The sequence below is a fragment of the Branchiostoma belcheri genome, unplaced genomic scaffold (assembly GCF_001625305.1).
Source record: "Branchiostoma belcheri isolate BF01 breed outbred unplaced genomic scaffold, Haploidv18h27 scaffold71, whole genome shotgun sequence".
NCBI lineage: Eukaryota > Metazoa > Chordata > Leptocardii > Amphioxiformes > Branchiostomatidae > Branchiostoma > Branchiostoma belcheri.
The window spans coordinates 506,286-527,810 of NW_017804365.1; the positions used below are offsets into that span (position 1 = coordinate 506,286).

At 42.1% G+C, this 21,525-nt stretch overlaps 1 protein-coding gene and 2 pseudogenes across 1 annotated transcript in view; 2 read left to right on the forward strand and 1 right to left on the reverse strand.

Annotated features, from left to right (window-relative positions):
* The first annotated feature begins 500 nt into the window (after nucleotides 1-500).
* Nucleotides 501-6,864, forward strand: LOC109484914 (annotated as a pseudogene).
* Nucleotides 6,865-9,246: 2,382 nt separating this feature from the next.
* LOC109484913 lies at nucleotides 9,247-15,083 on the reverse strand (annotated as a pseudogene).
* A 3,793-nt stretch (nucleotides 15,084-18,876) lies between these two features.
* LOC109484925 (carbohydrate sulfotransferase 10-like) overlaps nucleotides 18,877-21,525 on the forward strand; it is a 6,627-nt gene continuing 3,978 nt past the window's right edge. The window contains exons 1-2 of the mRNA XM_019788283.1: nucleotides 18,877-19,108; nucleotides 20,920-21,008. Coding sequence (XP_019643842.1) covers nucleotides 18,889-19,108; nucleotides 20,920-21,008 — 309 coding nt within the window. The 5' untranslated portion in view covers nucleotides 18,877-18,888. The remainder of the gene's footprint in view (nucleotides 19,109-20,919; nucleotides 21,009-21,525) is intronic.

The following is a 21,525-nucleotide window of genomic DNA, read 5'->3' on the forward strand; positions in this document are numbered from 1 at the left end:
GAGCTGTGCTCAGCGAAAGCACTGTGCTAAGCGAAGGGACTGTGCTCAACGAAGGGACTGTGCGCAGCGAAGTGAGATAGATAATCATTGTTGAATATAAAAAGAATTTAATCAGTACTGAAGTGGCGACTTTCACACACGGAGCCTCTAAAACAGGCCTAGGGGGTTATATACCTGTTCAGTTGACGTTCCCAATCACCAACCTTCCTGTAACGTTATATGACTTTTGCAACGAGTTGTAAAAGTTGGTATAAAATGTTAATGCGTTGTACAATAAGATTTGTTTTTTTCTATAAAAATGGCAGGCACCGGTCAGAATAAAGTTAAAGTCCTACTTCTTTGTGTGCATGTTGCGAGCGATATCATAGGCAGATATCAATATGTTTCGAAGCCTATACATATAGCCAACATTAGATATCAAATGGAGTCACATGACAGATCTGCAGCTCTTTATAAAAACATAAACATCCTGAACTGACGTCAAACATCACAAGATTCATTAGACTTCATCCCAATCTGTTCGGTCGTCTGTATCATTGAAGGGCATCTGAAGCTCTTTTCGACTGCGGTGACGTCTCACTGGTAAGATAACTTATCATAATCTGCTTCACTTCCTGCGATTAAAATAAATAACACATTGACGCCTGTTAAGCTAAAAAATATTATATGGTGTTTATCTGCATACTACTATTAGGCGATCCAAACTCTACTCATGAACAAAATTTGAAGTCAGATTATTTCTTTCCTGATGTTTTGAGTGGTATCCATCTTTTTTTATAGCGTCACTAAAATGTCTCTCTATAATCTCCGTTTTTGTCCAGTAGTGGAGTCTGAATTTTCTCTGGCTTACTTGGATGCATTCGGTTGTTGTGTGCCACAGATCACAGTTTCAAATAATGCTGTTTTTCTCTCCAGAAAATTAGCTAATTCGTAAATGTGGCTATCTCTCACCGTGGACCCTTTTCTAAAGAAATGTTAGTAGAAGTATACACGAAGACAGATATTTAACACCAATTTGTTTTCCATTTAGAGAGACAATTTGATTTGTGTAATTGATATGTGCCTATCGTATTTCATTGACTTAATTATCTCCAAAATTGTGTGAATATCAGTATTAACTCAGTAGCCCATTTCAGTTCAAGACAATTTCATCATACTCTTACATTTTGGAATATTTTTTAGCTGTTTTAATTGTCGGAGGAAGCCCATTCCACCAACAGGCATTGGGTGTGGCAAAACCTACGCCTTCCACATTCTAGGTGAACTTGCGTTAGCTACATAGATTGGCTTAAACTGTGAATTTTGGTAGTTATGAGGCTCCATAGGAAATACATTGAGGTATTCTTGCAGTTGTTTGTCAACAGAGACTTGTAATGTTACGATTGCGACGACGCAAACTTGCAGCATATACAGGTACATATATGTGCGTAGAGAGAAATGTCTGCTTCAATTTGCCACGTCAACTGTTGACAGATCCGGGTCTACCAAAACTGTTTCCCAGGTTCTGTCTCCCTTCACGATACATCCGTGATCTAACAGTACGTACACTGTCACAGCCGCAAGGGAATGCTGCTCGGTAGACTCCATTTTTGTAAACAAACAAACAAACAAACAAGCAAACAAACAAACAAATGATTTTTCCTACAACCACTGCAGTTATCCGCCAAGAAGCGGACGTGGAGTCTTGTTCATGGCAACGAAGATGAAGCTAACGATCACCATTCTCCTGTTTCTGGGGCGTGTGTGGTTCACTAACGCAGGTGGGTGTCTGATCGTATTTGATGATTATATACTATATAACATCTTTGATTCCTCATGTGTTCGTGTCTTTCTACAAGTCTTTAATTGTCGCTAACCTCTGCAAGATTACTGACAAGTTCAATAGGTTTCTTACGATAAACAAGAATTTGGAGATCTCATGCATGTTCAGTAAGGCTGAAATTAGCATAATATACTCATTATTATATACTCATAATTTATGGTCATATTCTCAACTCATATTAAACGTATTTTGTATGAGGTCCTGTCCGCCATAAATACAAATATCCTTTGACAGCTTGTTTGTAGCTGAAAATTGCCAAAACTCGGGTGTCCGGATTCCTTCATCAGTAAGTCACTCTCCGATTTTGGAGGAAGTCACAGTTTTGCAAAGGCTTCACCTGAGGCTGAGGTTACTTGGCAAACTGCATAATATGCAAATAGCAATTATAGTTCCTGATAGACATATTCTGGGCAGCCAAAGCCATTTGTTTAAAAAAAGCCCATATTGCTGGGGTCAGTTTTGATCCCAGTCGGACTTTATAGATCAGACTTTCCTTTGTAATTTTTACAAAATTGTGCCAAACTAAGAAAAAAGAAATTAGGAGAAGCTGAAGAAGACGTTTACTGACAAAGTCACGGAAGGAATTGTTTCTAAGATAAAAACAAATTAAAAGGGCACATCAAAATATATGCCTGGGGTCAAAATTGACTCTGTTCGGATGTTTGATCGAGGTAGTTCTAGCCCTTAAGCCCACCGTTTCCGGATACCCAGAAAATAATACTGGCGTCTACTTCCATCCAGGCTACCCTCGCCTTCATTTTTCTGGAAACTTCCTTGCCGACACCCCAACTCTCAACAACGATCCTGAAAACTTCAACATCCACAACTTTAACGCAAGCCGGAATCCACCATGCTACATCAACTACACCTATCCACACTGCAACTGGAACCCGACTGGCAGCGGCGACTTCCGGTTCGTCAACTGTTTCGTGACCAAAGTCTGCAACAAGGCCGGAATGTGCTCTAAATATGACGCTGTCGTCGGCAAACGAATCATTGGTGCGTTATCATGGCTTCACCAACACCACGTAGTCCATATATATTTCATTTCATACCATATGTATGAATGAAATATATTGCTTTCCCTCGTGCCTCTTCTAGATCTCCTCCGGCCTTCTTCTCCTTCGTTAAATGAATTCAATTTCTTATTTTTTCGGCCAAATGACATGGAATTTGGAATGAAGGTAAAGTGGCCGAATACTCTCAGACGTCCTATGTTTTATGCAGGATTTAAAAATTGTTTTATTCAGGTTTTGAGGGCTTTGGGGCGTTTTTCAGGCAAAAGCCGCAAAACATTGTACATTTGGGATATGAAGCCCTGGTATTAAATCCAAATGACCTGAAATCGGTATGGGGATACCTTGGACTCATGTCTACAGAACATCATTCACGCTTTTGACATGCACCACTTTAATATGGTACAAATACACACCATCTAAAATTGTGTAAAATGGGACGTTTTTGGCTCTGGTGATCTTCGAATCTTTTACTTAAAATATCTATATTGGGTTCTTCGAGAATATTTGTTACTCAAAATAACTACATTGGGTTTACTAACACTGAAAAGCAATTTATGAGGGTTTCGAGAACAACTGGCACGAACTAAGGGCACGAACAATCCATTTTGTAATGGGGAGGGATTACATGGACTGAAATATACTCAGAAGCAAATGCCGTACTTTTTTAGTTTTTATTAATTATTGTAATTTTTGTAATTTAGTAGTTATTGTTTTCCCTCGTGTTTCTTCTTTTTCTTCTACTCCTCCTTCTAATGCCATTTCGTTAAGTGGATTCAATTTCTTAACGGTTACATGAAATTTTTTCGGTCATGTTTCTTCTTCTCCTCCTCCTTCCTCTGCAATTTCGTTGAATGATTTTAACTCTTGATTTTAGGACCAAATTATTATTATAGGTCTTCAAACCTATTTCAGTGTTGGCCATTTGTATTTGTTTTGGCTCCTGAGGCCTGACATATAAACCCAAATTATAAATCCATAGCACTTTTTTTGCATAAGTCATTTAAAATTATATACTTTTCTGGTTGTTTTCAGACCAAATGTATGCTGAGTGTAAACTGTGTTTTAAGTGGAAAAGATTTCAGAATTGGCCGTCTAGTGTTACACATCACCACCTGACATATCAACAATTTTTAAACTTTACAAAGCATCTTTTATACAGGAAGCGACGACACTGTGGCGGCCAAAATATCCGACCTGGATGTTTACCACCAGCTGACCACCGCCCAACTGTGGGGTCTTGTTGTCGGCGTAGAGGGCGCTTTTCAGGGCAATTTCAAGACTAACACGGTGATGGACATTTGGCAACGATGCCATAAGAATGAATGCCCTGGAGACCCTAGGCCTGGCCGATCCGGATACTTTAGCTCCGTACTCACAAATGTGACATGGATGGACGACGTGACAGACTCCAGGTTTCTCCGACAGCTAAGGTATTATGAACATGACAACAGTGTCCTGAACATCAAGTTCACGGTGGATTTCATGCACGAAGATGCCACGAAACCCAACTTTACTCTCGGAAGAGTCGTTGGAACCATTTCGGCTGTGGATAGAAGTCTGGGATGTATACCCGAGTTCAACAGGATGATGTGGAGTCATGGAACTCAGTGGCTCTCACCAGACCAACATAAGGGCGAGGATGAGTTCTACAATGCACCATTCTACGTGGACGACGTCAATAAAAAATCATTGTGGACCTCAGCAACAGTTTACCAACCAACCTGGAGGGTGAACTTATTGACAGGGGAAATCTTTCCCTGGTTGTTTTCCGGAACATGTCGGCTTTGAAGATTGTAGGGGGAAAGATCGCAGATTGTACCACTCTCCTGGCACAACCTTCGTTTAATCTTGGACGCATTTCGTACATGGAGACGGGCTTTTTATTGGATGACGCAGGTATAGCAACTTTTTTCCTGAGACCGCTGGCGCTAAGGAATCCGCTGATGATTGTGAGAGAGGATCCGGAGCCGACCTCATGTCAGGAATGTCCCAAACAGTGCACACCCGTTCTTGTGGAGCACCTGGATGGACTATATGTTGGTCCCGCGGAAGATCGTGTTTTTCGAATTCCGCAGCCGAAAACTGGAAGGCCTCTCCCAAAACCAGACACTGAAGAGGACGACAACGATGGTAAAGTGTGCTGGTCCTTGACCCTTTTTGCTGCGCAATTCGGAGTGCCCAAAGCAGGCGTTTCTCTCAGTATTCAACGCCAAGATGTACCTAACACGGGGCAACCTGCAGATGCAATAGAAATCTTTCCTGGGGACTGTAGGGGGAATTCCAAAGCTAAAACAAACGTGTATGGCGTAGGTGCTTTTCGGTTCCTTAGCGATAAAGAAGGAATAGATCGCAGCGTCCTACCGGCGTATAGAAAATACATAGACGGTCAGGTTTACATTTACAAGGTGAGGTTGTCTGATGACAAATCATTTCCTCCTGGTCTATGGACATCGACACATCTATACGGTAAGCTGGACAAGAAAAGTAACTACAGTTGGTCCGAAGATATCTACCCAGTTCTTAAGATGTATGGGAACCTTTACCCTGTCATGGATCCGCTTTTTAATCTATCCTCCGAAGAAGACGTGCGATACAAGCTGTCCGAAGTACTATCATATGCTCTGAGTCTGCCCATAGAGAACCCAATCCACATGCCTGTTACTCGCGATCTTTCTCCAGCAAGGAGAGACATGATCTTGGATTGGCTAAACCCAAACACAATCGGTGAATCTCCTTCTCTAGAAATACAGATGGATCTAAAAGATATCAAGCAAAACCTCCATAAAGCGCTTCAACTCGAGTGGACGACTATCCCACCCTATCTCAGTGCCTACTACAGCATCAAAGAGGGCTACAACAACAACATCTCAGAGATTCTGAGGAGTGTCGTTGTAGAGGAGATGTTTCACATGTCATTGGTCTCAAATATTCTTAACTTTCTTGGAGAATCACCGATCCTTAATGACCCTAACCTGCTGCCAAACTACCCAGAGAGTCTTCCTGGTGGCGTCATGCCGAATCTCACAGTTGGTTTGTCTAAGTTTTCTCTTGACGTGACTCATGACGTGTTCATGGGGTATAGAGACTCCTGAATGCCATGAGGGTATCCTAGAGGTACACAAGCTACTCCGCGAAATGCCTTTTCGGGTCATCCCCATGGAAGTGCCTGAACAATGCAATAATGACAATGAAATCAATTGCGATCCATTATGTGAAAGCATCATGCGAAAGTGCAACGAGTCAGTGAAGGACTTCAACAACGCCACAATTGGCGCGGTCTACATACATAAAATCTTATGCCCCATAGTCAAACTATACAGCTCAAATCCTAAAGTCTTTTCCCCAAAAGAAGATAACCTGAAGAAACAGGTGCCCCTGCCGTTTTGCGTCCTTGACATCTGCTCGGTGATAGATGCGATAAAGTACATAGTGGGCGAGGGGGAGGGTAGCGATCCGTGCAATCCATTCTTTGAAGGAGAAGGGACTACAGAAGTCAGTCACTACTACAAGTTCAAGGAGATCTGGAAGGGAAGAAGGTTGAAGGAGGTGGAAAATAAGACGGGCGAAGGAGATGACGATGGTGGAAGTCCTGACAACACATCCCCCGAGGACTGTCCAACCGGAGACTGCGACATAATCTCTGCAGACCAATCCACTGACATGGACGGTTTCATCCCTTGTGGAAATGTGAAGTGTCCGAAGAAATACACTTTCAGTGGCGATGAGATAACCTTCGATGAGGACGGCGTGTGGCCCACCGCTTTGAACCCCACCACCTTACTGTATCCTCAGGGATCGAGGGTCCGGATTCTCTCCGACAGCTTCAACCAGAAGTACACCAGCCTGATGAACTGTCTGCACGAGACTTACAACGGCAATCCTGGTCTGTTGAGTCAGTGTCACGCGCTGATGACGTCTCTGACCGTTGACGCGAAGAGGCTGGTTCAGACCCCCATAGACCAGCAGGGAGGGCTACATGGCGCACCGACCTTCGAGTGGTACCCGCCGGAAGGAAACAGCTAAGTTAAACCACCACTGCAGATTTCGGAAGTAAATAGAAAACAACAAGAACAAATCAAGAAGAAAACTGGGAAGTATATAACGCATGATGATCACAACGACTGCTGAAAATTTCGGATATCACATTAAGTAGCAATGTAACGCCACAAGAAAGAGATGGATAACCCACACAAGCCTTCCTGATTTTTCCATCGTAACTTTTTGTTCAGCATTTTTTTCTGCACTTTATAGCCTTTACTTCTGTGTCAACTACAAGCGCGACCCTCAAAGTTATGAACTTCTATTGAAAGTTACCGTCGGCACGTGATAGAACTTAGATTGCCTTACAAAACCGTGAAATTTTGTTACCGTGAACATAATGTAAATTAGGCAGGACATATTTCAGGATGCTTGAAATTCAAATGGACGAAAGCACTTCCCCCAACCATCCCATCATTCAACGTACTAACCCCGTACTTTGAGAGTCTTGTTGTCCCTAGGCTCATCTTCGACAAGGCCACAGGACCACGCACCCTAAACCACATAATTCAACGTACTAGTCCCCGTACATGGAGGGTCTTGTTCTCCCTAGGCTCAGCCTCGACGAGACCACGAGATCACCCTATAGCTAGATGCCATCTTTCAATGACTGACCCCCGTACTTGGAGGATCTGTCGTCCCTAGGCTCAGCCTCGACAAAGCCACAAGAACACCGTACTAATACCAAAACTTTACCCCATCATCTATCTTTATTTTACTAACACTGTACTTGAAGGATCTTTCGTCCCTAGGCTCGGCCTCGACAAGACCACCGTACTAATACCAAAACTTCATCCCATCATCCAACAACATTCTCAGCAAGGACACGTCTTGCCACTTCCACTGAAGCAAATCACCCTTTCTTCCTCCATTCACCACCTCTTAGGAGGAAGTTCCACGCTGAATGCATCGATAATCGGAAGAATCGATTACAAACAGTGGATTACATGTTGATTATGAAAATCGAAGCTGGTGTGTTACGCCGAAAGGCGGTTATACCGGCTATACAGATACAGAAAATGTATCAACAGACTGAGTTTTGGCCTAGAGTGATAACACAATATAAATATTTGTGCGTTAATACGAATCAATATACAATACATTAAAAAGCTAACGGATCGTGTCAATGGTAACATCACTGTCACAATTGTCGCACTGTGACTCGTACATGAATGTCAACCTCGTAAAGACATTCGCTTTGTTTGATATCTCATTCAATATCTCAATTTCGTTTGTGGCATTTGCTATAGAATATAGAGAACCTATCTGGTTAGAGGAGTAGCCCAAGATTTGGAGTGGAAGACGTTAATTCCATATGCGGTACCATACATTTTAATATTACACACCATGTAGACTTCCTTAGACACTGTCGAAAATGTATTTCCAATGTCATCACTTTTTGCAATGGTTATATAATGTTTTACATATCGCTAGGTTTGCACTGGAAACATTCCATTTTGATTTAATTTGCGCTTTCTTTCTTGAAATTCTCGCAATAAGGTATTTAATATATACAGGAAATATAGGGCAGTTGGAAAGGCTATTTATTCCAATACTGTAGTATTATGATGGATTATTATGGTCTCATCTAGCCTACAAACTGAAAACAATATGGTAATTATCTTGCTGAAGTACCTGTAATGTACACTTGTATTTCCAGCACAGAGCTTTTATTATAATCAGGAAATGTAAGAAGAGAAGAGATTCCGATATCACACATAATTAGACAATCAACATTAGACAAGTTTAGAGACATTTTATTCTTGTTAAGGAAATATTTTAAGATTTAAATAAAAAATTAATGAATAGATAAGCTACATGTTTCGACTGTAGTGACGTCGCTCTGGCAAGTTATCTTAAATATACTAACATCATCTATCTCACTTTGAATTCGTGAAGTGAACACATTGTCTGCTTATAGATTTGGTGTATACATGCATACGCAAGTTACAAGTTATGGACAATCCAAACTTTACTCCTGGACTGAGTTTCTGTGACTTATACCACAGCAAGTAAATTTTAAAAATGACGTCCTCCCCAGACTACAAATCTAATGCGATAGGCCAAAAAAGCAATACGGGCAAAAAACATGATTCATTTCATTTCATTTGTATTTTCTGTTAAGCTTTTACAGGATTTCCCTATAGGGTTTGCCTTGACCATGATGATTTGCGCTAGTTTTAAACATACTTTTATGCTAGTCAATTGATGGTGACCATCACCGTGAAATGATGCTGCTGAAAATGTACAGTTGTGGGCCCTTCAATACTACGTATCCAAATGTGCATTGCTGAATCTTGCAGTACTAGTGTTTAACAAAGGGAAGCATGTGACGCAAACATTTAACAACACAGCTGTTCATTTTCATTTTCAAGACAACAAATTTGTCATAGTTCATAATCATTGTTAATAATCCTTTCTCATTTAACTGCTTTCTGTGTAGGTATTGAACAATTCCTGAGACACAAAGTTTTTCAGTATCGTATCATCAATGTCAAGGTCTATAAGTCTCATCAATCATCTGCTTTATCCGTGTAAACTGAGCGTAGTAAGAGACGCCCTTTCTGTGATCACCAAAGTCTCTCCAGGCAACGCACAAGTTTCTAAGTGAGTTCGCGATGTCAGGATGTGCGCTGTCCTCACCATAGACACACCGCCTCATCTCTAGTGCCTGTTCATGATAGCTGACGGCCTTTCTATGATCACCGAGGTCACTCCAGGCATTAGCCTAAGTTGTTAAGTGACGAGGCGATATCAGGGTGTGCGTTGCCCTCACCATAGCTACTCCGCATCATCTCTAGCGCCTGTTCATGATAGCTGACGGCCTTTCTATGATCACCGAGGTGACTCCAGGAATTACCCAAGTTGATAAGTGACGAGGCGATATCAGGGTGTGCGTTGCCCTCACCATAGCTACTCCGCATCATCTCTAGCGCCTGTTCATGATAGCTGACGGCCTTTCTATGATCACCGAGGTCACTCCAGGAATTACCCAAGTTGTTAAGTGACGAGGCGATAGCAGGGTGTGCGTTGCCCTCACCATAGCTACTCCGCATCATCTCTAGCGCCTGTTCATGATAGCTGACGGCCTTTCGTATTGATCACCGAGGTGACTCCAGGAATTACCCAAGCTGATAAGTGACGAGGCGATATCAGGATGTGCGTTGTCCTCACCATAGATACTCCGCATCATCTCTAGTGTCTGTTCATGATAGCTAACGGCCTTTCTATGATCACCAAGGTCACTCCAGGCGGTACCCAAGTTGTTAAGTGACTTGGCGATATCAGGGTGTGCGTTGCCCTCACCATAGATACCCCGCATCATCTCTAGCGCCTGTTCATAATATCTGACGGCATTTCTGTAATCACCAAGGTGACTCCAGGCGGTACCCAAGTTGTTAAGTGACGAGGCAATATCAGGATGTGCGTTGCCCTCACCATAGATACTCCGCATCATCTCTAGTGACTGTTCATAATAGCTGACGGCCTTTCTGAAATCACCAAGGTTTCTCCAGGCGGTACCCAAGTTGTTAAGTGACTTGGCGATATCAGGGTGTGCGTTGCCCTCACCATAGATACTCCGCATCATCTCTAGTGCCTGTTCATGATAGCTGACGGCTTTTCTGTAATCACCAAGGTCACTCCAGGCGGTACCCAAGTTGTTAAGTGACGAGGTGATGTCAGGATGTGCGTTGCCCTCACCATAGATACTCTGCTTCATCTCTAGCGCCTGTTCATAATAGCTGACGGCTTTTCTGTAATCACCAAGGCGACTCCAGGCGTCACCCAAGTTGTTAAATGACGAGGCGATAGCAGGATGTGCGTTGTCCTCACCATAGATACCCCACCCCATCTCTAGCGCCAGTTCATGATAGCTGGCGGCTTTTCTGTGATCACCAAGGCGACTCAAGGCGACACCCAAGTTGTTAAGTGACGAGGCGATATCACGATGTGCGTTGCCCTCACCATAGATACTCAGCTCCATCTTTAGTGTCTGTTCATAATAGCTGACGGCCTTTCTGTAATCACCAAGGTTGTTCCAGGCGGCACCCAAGTTGTTAAGTGACGAGGCGATAGCAGGATGTGCGTTGCCCTCACCATAGATACTCTGCTTCATCTCTAGCGCCTGTTCATAATAGCTGACGGCTTTTCTGTAATCACCAAGGCGACTCCAGGCATTACCTAAGTTGTTAAATGACGAGGCGATAGCAGGATGTGCGTTGCCCTCACCATAGATACCCCACCTCATCTCTAGCGCCAGTTCATGATAGCTGGCGGCTTTTCTGTGATCGCCGAGGTCACTCCAGGTGGCACCTACGTCGTTTAGTGACGAGGCGATATCAGGATGTGCGTTGTCCTCACCACAGATACTCCTCTCCATCTGTAATGACTGCTGATGATAGTTGACGGATTTTCTGTGATCACCAAGGTCCTTCCAGGCGTTACCCATCTTAGAAAGTAACCCGGCAATGTGTGGATGAATCGCACCCGTTCCGTGTGTTGATAGCACTGTTTGAAGTTCCTGTTCAAGGCATGTCTTTGATTGGTTGTAGTCGCACACACTTTCGTATACATCTGCTTGCAGCATTAAAGAGTTGTCAAACAGAATTGAGGGCTCTTCTACTGGTTGACCGTTGCTAAGTTCCGGGACAAAGTACTTCAAAGGTGTTGCCGTGTAGTAGTACCTCATGAGCTGTTTTACGTTGGAGAAGTGAAAAATTCTCTTTGCTTTTTCCTCAATGTCATCATTGACTGACATGGACGATAAGACTGACATGTTTTCCACCTGACCACCATTGTTCATGTAAGTTCGCAACCTCAGTTCTGCTGAGATGCTGACCAGAACCAGTAAGTGATGTGCGTTCTTATCACTAATGGCTCCCTTCTTGTACATAGCCTGTATAGTCTCCCAGATTGTGGTCGGCTGTATGTCACAGAGCAGTGCCCAACAAGATACTGCAAGGCTTGAAAAGCGATAAACTTCTTTCTTTACATTCAGCATCCGGGAAGTCGGATCCTGCATTTCAAAAGTCTTGGTATTTTCCATCAACATAGTGTTTGCTAGTAATCTGGCAATTTCACTTCCATTGTTCTTCAGTTGCTGATTCCATGCAACGGTGTATTTGTCGACCAAGCCTTGTTCTCCAGTAATTAATGATACATTTCCCAACACACTCGCTAGGTGGTAGCCTTTCTTAAGATGCAGCTTAACGTCATCTTCAAGAAATTTTGCCATGTGGCTTGGTGTGCGAATAAGGAGGCATGTTTTACCTCTCCCTAGTGGGGTTTTACATGCATGTGGCATGGCTCCATCGAACGAAAAGCCACGTGGCGTTACAGAGTCGTAGAACCAGTTGTCAAGCTTGTCTTTGGACTCGAAGTCATTGAGACACTTGATCGCCATGGCCGGGAGAATGGTTTCTCCAAGATTGATTACTTTGAGATGAAGGTAATGTGTGAGGTTTTTAAAGTATTCTAGACTGTTTTCTGTTTCCTTCTCTATCAAAATAGCAAACTCTAGATCGGAGTAAGGCGTTACTAGTCCTGTGGCCTGTGAACCCAGTCCTATCATGGCATACTTGCAGGGAGGGGGGCCCATTACCTCTATAGACTCATCTACAAGGCCAGATATCAGTGATCTTCTTTGGTGAGCAACAGTGTCAAACAGGGCTTTGTTTGCTTCCACTCTCTTTTTCTCTACTTCCATTATCTCTGGATCGTTGTCATCAAGGCTGTAAGGATCTATCTGCTGCTCAATTCTTTTGATTTCTTTTTCCACATAGCAGCGGCATTCCGTTAACACCGATTTGTGTTTCTCTACGTCATCCGTGGGTACCGTTTGTTCGATACTCAGGACGTGCTGAACAAAAGATTGTGTTATTCTCTGGATTGTGTGTTTGATGCCCTCTCTGTGTTCTGTCTTTGCTCTCACCAGTGCTGCGTTACTGAGTGCTGCAGCCTTGGTGAAATCACCTCCGTCTTTTGACTTCTCCCCTCTCTTCAGATAGACATCGCTTAACTTGCAAAGGGGCTCTGCCTCTTCCGAGTGCTGACCTACATTGGAATATGTATCAAGTTACAGTTAGTTACAAGTTACTTATTTGTTAGCCCCAAGCCCCTGTGTTAATATGTCTAAAATGTTGACAATGTATTTATGTTTTATAAAAGTGTGACAGGTACACAGAATCACTCACCTTTCACATGAACGGCCTTGAGCGCAGCTGCAAAGTTCCGTTCTGCCGTGTCCAGGTCTCCTGTCTGCAGGGCCCTGCAGCCCTCATGTAGCTGCTCTTGGTACGTACTGCAGAAAGGTAGTCACAATTCATAACAATAACATTATCGAGACACTGTAACTTAAATAAATAACGCATGCAAGTAGTGAGATTTACAAATGTAAGATGCATAAAGTAATGGCTGAGTATCCATCTAACGTTGTCCACACTAAAGAAGACACAAACCTGTCAGAGACGTCCTGTTTCTCTCCACTGCTGTTTCCAACTTTCTTGCTTCTGTTCGGCCCCGTTTCTAGCCGTTTCCAGGCCTTCTGGGATGAAGATATTAGGAAGATGCAAACTTAGTGTATATTTCCATACAGCACATCGATAGCATGGAAGATTAAGAAAGTTTTACACCACGTGAATCATCATGTAGATGCATCCATAGAAGAAACCCATTCATACATTTACTGACTCGAAATATACAGATGGTTTATCTATTTTTTTTTAGTATACATGACTTTATGTCTTTTTTCATTTAGCATGCGATACATCATATGACAAGTGGCATATATTTTAATGAAAAAGAGCTGAACTTCCTAACCTTGCGTTCTGTTTCCTTGACTCTCTCCGCGTACTTGATGCGGTGTCTTAGCGTTTCTCTGCCGTCTGAATCTTCACAGCGGTCCAGCGCCGCTCGGTACAGACCAGCTGATTTACTGAACGCTGTCTCGTCCTTACCAACCCTTCCCTTCTCTAGATACACATCTCCCAGGCTCTTTAAGGATTCTACTTTCAAACGTTTGTTTCCTTCCACGATTGCTCTCACCAAAGAATTTGTATAACCTTCAATCAAGGGGACCGTGTATGTACCAAACTCTTTCAACCTGGTTTTCACTTCGTGAAGGGTCATCGACACAGCCAATATGGTATTGCCTGAATCCGTACCACGTGTTTTTGCAACCTCCTGATCATGGACCAGTTTCGTACATTTCTCTGCATATCTGATGCGATGCTGTACAACTTGCTTCTCCTCAGTACTAGTGTAATATTGTAAGAGCTTTATGTACAACGAGCAGGCCTTGTGGAAGTTCTCTGCTTTATGCTTGTTCCTCTTTGCTTTGTGCAGGTACAAGTCTCCGAGACCTTTCAAGGCTTCACACTCCAAAACCTGATTTTGAGTACTTATAGCGTGAACCAACTTCCGTGCGTATCCCCTCTCTACAACATCCAGATCAGAACCGCTTTGAAAGATAAAATCTAGTTCGTGAAATTCACCCACCACTGTAGACAGCTCGGTGTGTGACATATTTGTTCCTCCTGACAGGGCTTTCTTTGGTTATATAATCAGAATCTGTTCTTTGATCTTCCCTAGGCCTCTTTACCAAGCACGATATAGAAGATTCTGTCCCAAAGTGTCCTCACATTGTCTTAGGTCTCCATAGTACCAATATTGCTTACGTTATGAACGCATCTTTGTCGAACGTAACGCACTCGGGCTCATTGACCTGAGAGAGAATAAGAATTGCACGAATCATAAAGGTGCTGAATGCATATATACAATAACGTTAGGACATGTTGACTTGATTATATGGATGGCATCCTTTGTAATATTTTGGCACCAGTTAAGGAAGAAGCAGAACGTGTACCCGATCGCGAAGCATTAAAAAATTCTCGAGAATGTTTCTTTAAGCAAAAGAAAGAGGAGACAAAGGGTACTCTTTAATATCATTTTCGAACGGGAGGGGGGGAGGGGGGCGGTATGCTAGCAAAACAGCAATACATTCTTGCTACGAAGACTTTTAAGCCCCGCTAGGTGCGAAGTACGTCTACAGTGTTCCGCATTGTCAACTGTATGTCATACCTTATACCTTATGGTAAAAATCTGTAGCCTGATCTACGTAAAAACTCACCTTTTATCTTCCACTGGTGTCTTAGGTTTCAGCTCGCGACAGCGAATGTGAAAAATGCGGAAGTCCCCTGAGTGACTCACCTTTACGAAAGGGGGATTCCCCTTGGAATGTTCCATTCATCGAGAGGCGTGACAAGGTTTCCCTGGCGCTTTACTTAAAATGAATAGTATGCGTACATATTTTGTTTGTACGGGTACATACGTTTGTTTCAGCTTTGTTTATTTGTTTTATTGCGAAGAAAGTCCCCAGGTGTACTCACATCCTTAATGCGTTGTGGGAGTTTTCATAATTCTGGAATATTCCATTCACCGAACGGTAGGACTGGGCATTTTAAACCTTTGTTAAGGTTTTTTGGGTGGACATGGGTGTTTGTGTCCCATAACAAGGTGTAAAACCTACGGAAATGATGCAAGCATAAAGTTATTTGTGTACTACGGATCACCCCTGTTTCTTAAGTGGACTTGTCTTGGGGCAGTTCAAAACAACGTTCGACGGTATTAGTTTTTTTTTACAATTAATTTGGATGATAAGTAGAATATACTGTGCTTCCAGAGTGGCAACTACCGGGAATTTCATACTTGTGCTACAGTATTTCAATCGGTTAACCCCAAATATTATCCAAATGTCGCATACCCCGTGGCACAGGGGCTTTAAAGTAAGTGAAGGTGAACATTCTGTCCTTGGGTGGAAAATATTCAAGCAAATGAGGATCTTATTTGCATACTTAATGAAAATTTTTTATAATTCGTCAGTTGTCAAGTATAACATCATTTGCCGGAGCTCCTAGGTATGTAGTCATATTAAAAGAAGTGCATCAATCATCATACAGGTAACTCATACAACACCAGTATTCTCCAACTCGCAAATGAAATATTACGCACTTCACGCCATTATACTTCAAGTTATCCTTTCAACCCCATCTTCTCCTAACTCTTAGAATGAATGAATGAATGACTGTTTATTATCGTGCCATTGCGATCAATATGCCGCCCAGCCCATATGGGCTTATAAGGCACCGACAAAATACAAAATCAAAACAAATCAAAAGGTACAGAGAATAAGATGTAACATAAATTATAACTTAACATAATATATAATAAATACAGGAAATTAAATAGTACTGGTCATATACAGAAATCAAATCAAATGTAACATAGATGATAAATAATAATAAATCAGGTTCAACCAAAATTGATAATGGATAAAAGTAACAAGAGGTAACTGTCACATGACTGTTTCATACAGAGAACTAACTTAACAGAAAAGTGAACAGTGAGAGGATCGCATGTCTTAGAAGTTCTTCCCTTAATGCAGGTTTTAATGTCGCGTGGTCAAATTTGTTGTTTATATGGGTGTGACACCAGATGTGTTTTGGCACAGCTGCCAACCGTACATCCTATATCCTCGGTGCACCTTCCGCAGTAGCAGCTAACATTCCAACAGTCTTGCTTTTGACAATAATCACATGGCTAATTAGTCTCCCACCCGGCTCCTTGGGCTGTAAAATAGAAATTGGCCAAATAGGTTGGATGATTTGGAACAAAAGTTAGACAGACACTTCTTGGGTACCTACATGTGGATTATAAAATTCTACATAGTGTATTTGAAAAATTCAACATTGTTAGGCGAAAGGCTAGCAGCCCTTCTCTGTATATAGCTCCAAATCTGAGCTACTGAAACAGCGAGGATTGTCCATGTGGCACTCTGTATAAAAGTGACCGCCTGAACAACAACTCGGCAACTTAATACGATCATTGGCTTTGAAACGTTGAGCCTAAAATGATCCGATGTGAGTTAGAGTAATTTGGGCTGGGAGAAAGAAAGGGGTTACATTATGAGTATTGTAAGAGGATCGCATATCATCGGGGAGGGAGGCATGTTCCCTAACCACTATCGGCAACATAGACTTAAACATTCTGCATGTAAACTAGCATGTAGCTAGAACTTGGCAAGTCAGTGGGTGCTGGAAGGGTCATCTCCAAGCACACATCCGTCTGTCTACAAGTTTTTGTTTCGCATAAGGCCACACCATTTAAATTTTATGGATGACGTCCTCGCGCGCATTGATTTTGGCCTGTTCCTAGAAAAAAAACCCCAAGAAATTCCGCTTCCTGTAACCATGCTGTAACTATGACCAAAGAGTCACAACAGTGCCGCAAATTGTCAGATTGACATGAAACCCGTAACGCGAAATGGGTAAAGAGCACATTTTCCGCAAAACAGGACAGGACAACAACTGCTGTTCCACCTGATTTATTGCTGTTTTGATGATGAATAAAAGACTTGCTTGTTACACTGTGTAACCTCATTCAATTTGTGTCCTAAGATTTGTCGTCTCTTAGTTTATTTCTAATTTGTTTGTTTGAGCCTTTATTTCAACTCGATCTGTAACTATGTTACATGCTCTAATCGGCCGCTATTTCGGCCGCTTTTCATAGAGGTCGAGCGTGGAGGAGTGTCAGGGGGTCATAACATAAATACTACTTGCTCACAAATGAAAACAAAGTAATAATTATATACATAAGGTAACTCACACAAAGTAAATAAATAAACAAAATGGCAATAACTAATAAATAACTCATAAATCTTTGTGTCCAAAGTCGTTCAGTCAAAGTCAGTTACGATACTAGCAGTCTTTTAAAGGTTCTAAGAGTAGGTGCTGCTCTAACATGCTGCGGAAGAGCGTTCCATACAAGAGAGCCAGAGTAGGCTAGGGATCTCCGGTATATTTCTCTTAATGGCATCGGTACCGCAAGGAGATCAGTCGCGCTTTGTCTGGTGCTTCTGGTCGCTCTATCCCTACAGTATGTGAAAATCCGGCGCATGTACGGCGGTAGTTGGTTGTTCAGGGCCTTATGTAGTAGGAGGGCTTTGTGATGTTTGTGGATTGACTTTACGTCCATCCAGCCCAGACGTCGGTGGACTTCGGCTGATGGAGTTAGATACGGGGCTCGTAGAATCAGCTTGCCAGCTCGGTTCTGCAACCTTTGCAATTTCCCCAACTCACGTTCGGGCGCTGTGTCCCAGACAGTGCAGGCATATATAATATGTGGCAAAAATATAGTTTTATACAAAGTTAACAGAGTAGATGTTGGAAGGAATGTGCGGACGTGCTTTAAAATGCTGAGTGATCGCCTGAGTTTGCCCAAGACGGCATTTATTTGACACTTCCAGTTGAGATTACGATCAATTAACACACCTAAGTATTTGTAAAAGGTACATTCCGTTACAGTTGCCCCATTGATATACACTTCAGGGCTTCTGCAACTGTTAACCCTTTTATCTGTTCCAATAAGCATGAGTTTGCATTTGCCACTGTTTACGGATAACGAATTAGCTGTGAACCACTGAGAAAGAGTATTTAGATCATTTTGGAGGTTGTACTCAATATCGCTAACATCCTTGCTGCTATAGTAGATGACAGTGTCGTCCGCATACATTGATATTTCACAAGATTCAGCGCAATTTGGCATGTCATTAACATAAATTAAAAACAACAACGGGCCCAATAATGAGCCATCTTGTTTTTATGGCCCTTCTTGGTTTTTTTTCGCCCTCTCACATTAGATTTATGGTCTCCAAAGGACGTCATCCATAAAATTTACTTGCTGTGGCCTAACCGGTAAACCGCCTTCAGGCATAGCACCGTCGGTGGTTGCCCCCTCTTGTATAAGAGTCGAGCCTCGCGTGAGCAGTCCTAATTATGGTGATCATACCTCAGACGTGGACCCTATAATTGACTTCGCACAATTGGCTAAACACACACGAGCAGGCATAGGTTGTCAGATAACACTTCAGCTACCTTGTAACAGTTTCTTGTTACGTTTATTTATTTAATTATAGGCGGTCAGGTCTTATTCAGTCTCACTAAAACTCCCACCATGACAACAGAGGGTTCTACGCCGTTCCCCTCTGGGGTAAAATGTGGATCTACTGCAAAATATTTGACTCTGTTGTGCGTGTTTGGGTGGATTGCTGCTGTGTATTTTAACGTCGGTGAGAGGCCTAGGACACCATGGAAACCTCCACCGCCACGAATGGAGTCCTTTCCAGTCAAGGTAAACAACTCTCTGAATGGAGGTCATCATAAAAATGCAACAGGTACGTGCTTGCAGTACTTAAAATATAGTGTGTGTGTTCTATTTCAAAACATGCCATGAAATGGAACATAAAGGAAAAGATTGTATGCCATGATGTTCAACATCCTGAAAAAATGCCAAGGCAGTCAATGGAATAGCATGTTCTTAGCGGTGGAGTTTTGTATGGTTTAAAGCCGTATGTTTGTGTTTGGGAGGGCACATCCTGTATCCGTATCTGTATCTGTATATCCGGTATAACCGCCCTTCGGCGTAACACACCAGCTTCGCAGGCACGCAGCGCGGCGGCAGCTGGCTACATTACACCGAGCAACCTGTTACACTCAATCTTGGCACATTTAATCGCAGGAATAGTTTAAAGGTTTCTAGTGATTATGCCCCAACTGTGCTTGGTGGCAATGAATGCCACTCTGCGATAGTTCTCGGATAATACGAGTTTTTGAACACCTCAATTCTTTTTTTTTTGACAACTCTGATATATGATATATGATATGTTCTTTTCTGGGCTGGTATCAGATACTTAGCGGTTGGTACGCATGGTACGTCCATCAGTTTATTATAGTCACAAAGGGAGTATGAACAATTAGTTATACACATGTACAGACCTGCCAATAATATGAACCCTTATGTAGTTCATTACAAAATGTATGTAATAGTAGTAAGAATATTTTCCCTCATATATTATTGATGCGATTTATTTACGACCTACGACCGGTTCAGAGCATATGAAACATGGAGTATTGAATATTGAAACGATACATTTTAATGCTAAGTGCTAATAGTCTATATATATTACAACAATACTATGTATTACTTCAATATAATTTCAGCTCATTTGGCCCCATTCAATCAAATGGCAGGGGAAAATGAGAAACATGAGGAAAAACAATGTATTTAAATTTCTTCCATTTACAACAATGACCTAATTAACTCATCAGCCAATCAGCTAGAACAACACATCTGCCATGCTTGTAGAAAGCTGCATGGCTATTAGCTGATGCACTGCATTCCTTTCTGCTTAGTCACACCCCACTGTCCAGTATGCCAAAAGTTATAATAAATGGTTTTTGGTAGACATATGAGGCACACCCATGCCAAATTGATCTGTAATACTAGGTCTCCAGGACCCCAAATGTCAGATTTTGTCGGGAAAATGTACAGATTTTGTAAAAAAAACGCCTGGGGGCTACCTTCATACCATATTTTAGATCCTTCGGCCCAAACATGAAGAAATTGAATCCATTTAAAGAAATGGCAGGAGAAGAAGAAGAAGAAACATGAGGAAAAGCAATACTTCAATCCATACCTATGGTATGGACTGAAATAATTATTTCACCAAGCTAGGGAGGAACATTTAATTCAATTCACATCAATTCTACATATATTATGTACCATGTATCACTATAATCAATTTGTCATTTTCTTTTATATTCAAACATGTAGTCACAAGATTGTAAAAAACGATCAATGTGATATGTTCTTACTTTATATTAAAAAACTCATGTTTTTTTTCAACTTATATTAATGCCACCACCAACACGGGACAACACAGGGGACAGCACAATACTCATGTGAGAAGTGAGGAAAGTCGTGTAATGTGCCTTTCCCAAGGGCACAAGATCGGTGACATGTCAGGACTCGAACCCGGGATCTCTTGGTTCCGAGTCGAGCGCTCTGCCCTTACGCCACACGACCCCACAGGAAATTTGTCATTTACTGCTAGGTAATTAATGCAAACACACCCATCAACACGACATTAGAGACCCAGACAACTTTTTTACACACGGCCTCTGTTTGACTGTACCGCCTGCACAGATACCAGTCGTCTGGCAAGCATTGCGCAGGAGAAGAGAATCGCCGTCTTGAAGGAATTCTGCAGGAAGAATCCCGATTCGTTTTCAAGGGTTAGTTTCCTTGATTTGATTTGATTTGATTTGATTTATTAGGCTGATAACACATATGTAAACAGCCAGGACTGCCCAACTAGCCGGAGGCTATTATAAAGGGCTAGCCCTCACAACAAGAACATAAACAATTCGGAACAGGTAACAGTGTCAGTTACAATTCAGATAAACATACTACTACATACTGTAACAGATGTTGCAGCCAAACGTTAACAAGCTAGGATATCCGGCCTAGTCGTCGTGCGTTTACTACAATTACATTTATATGTCAGGTTAATATACTATTACATAACAGATGTTGTGCACTATATTTACATTGTCGATACAATATTATTCTATTGAACTATTTACTATGTAGTTGTCGTCAAGTATTTATCAAGTATTGTCCATAGTTTGTTTTTAAAGGAGCTGATGGAGCGGGCTCTTCGAGTTTCGCTAGGGTTTCCTTCTTCTGGAATGTTTTGTTTGGGGATTTGTGTGTGTATGTGTGTGCACGTGCCACTTGTGGGTATGGATA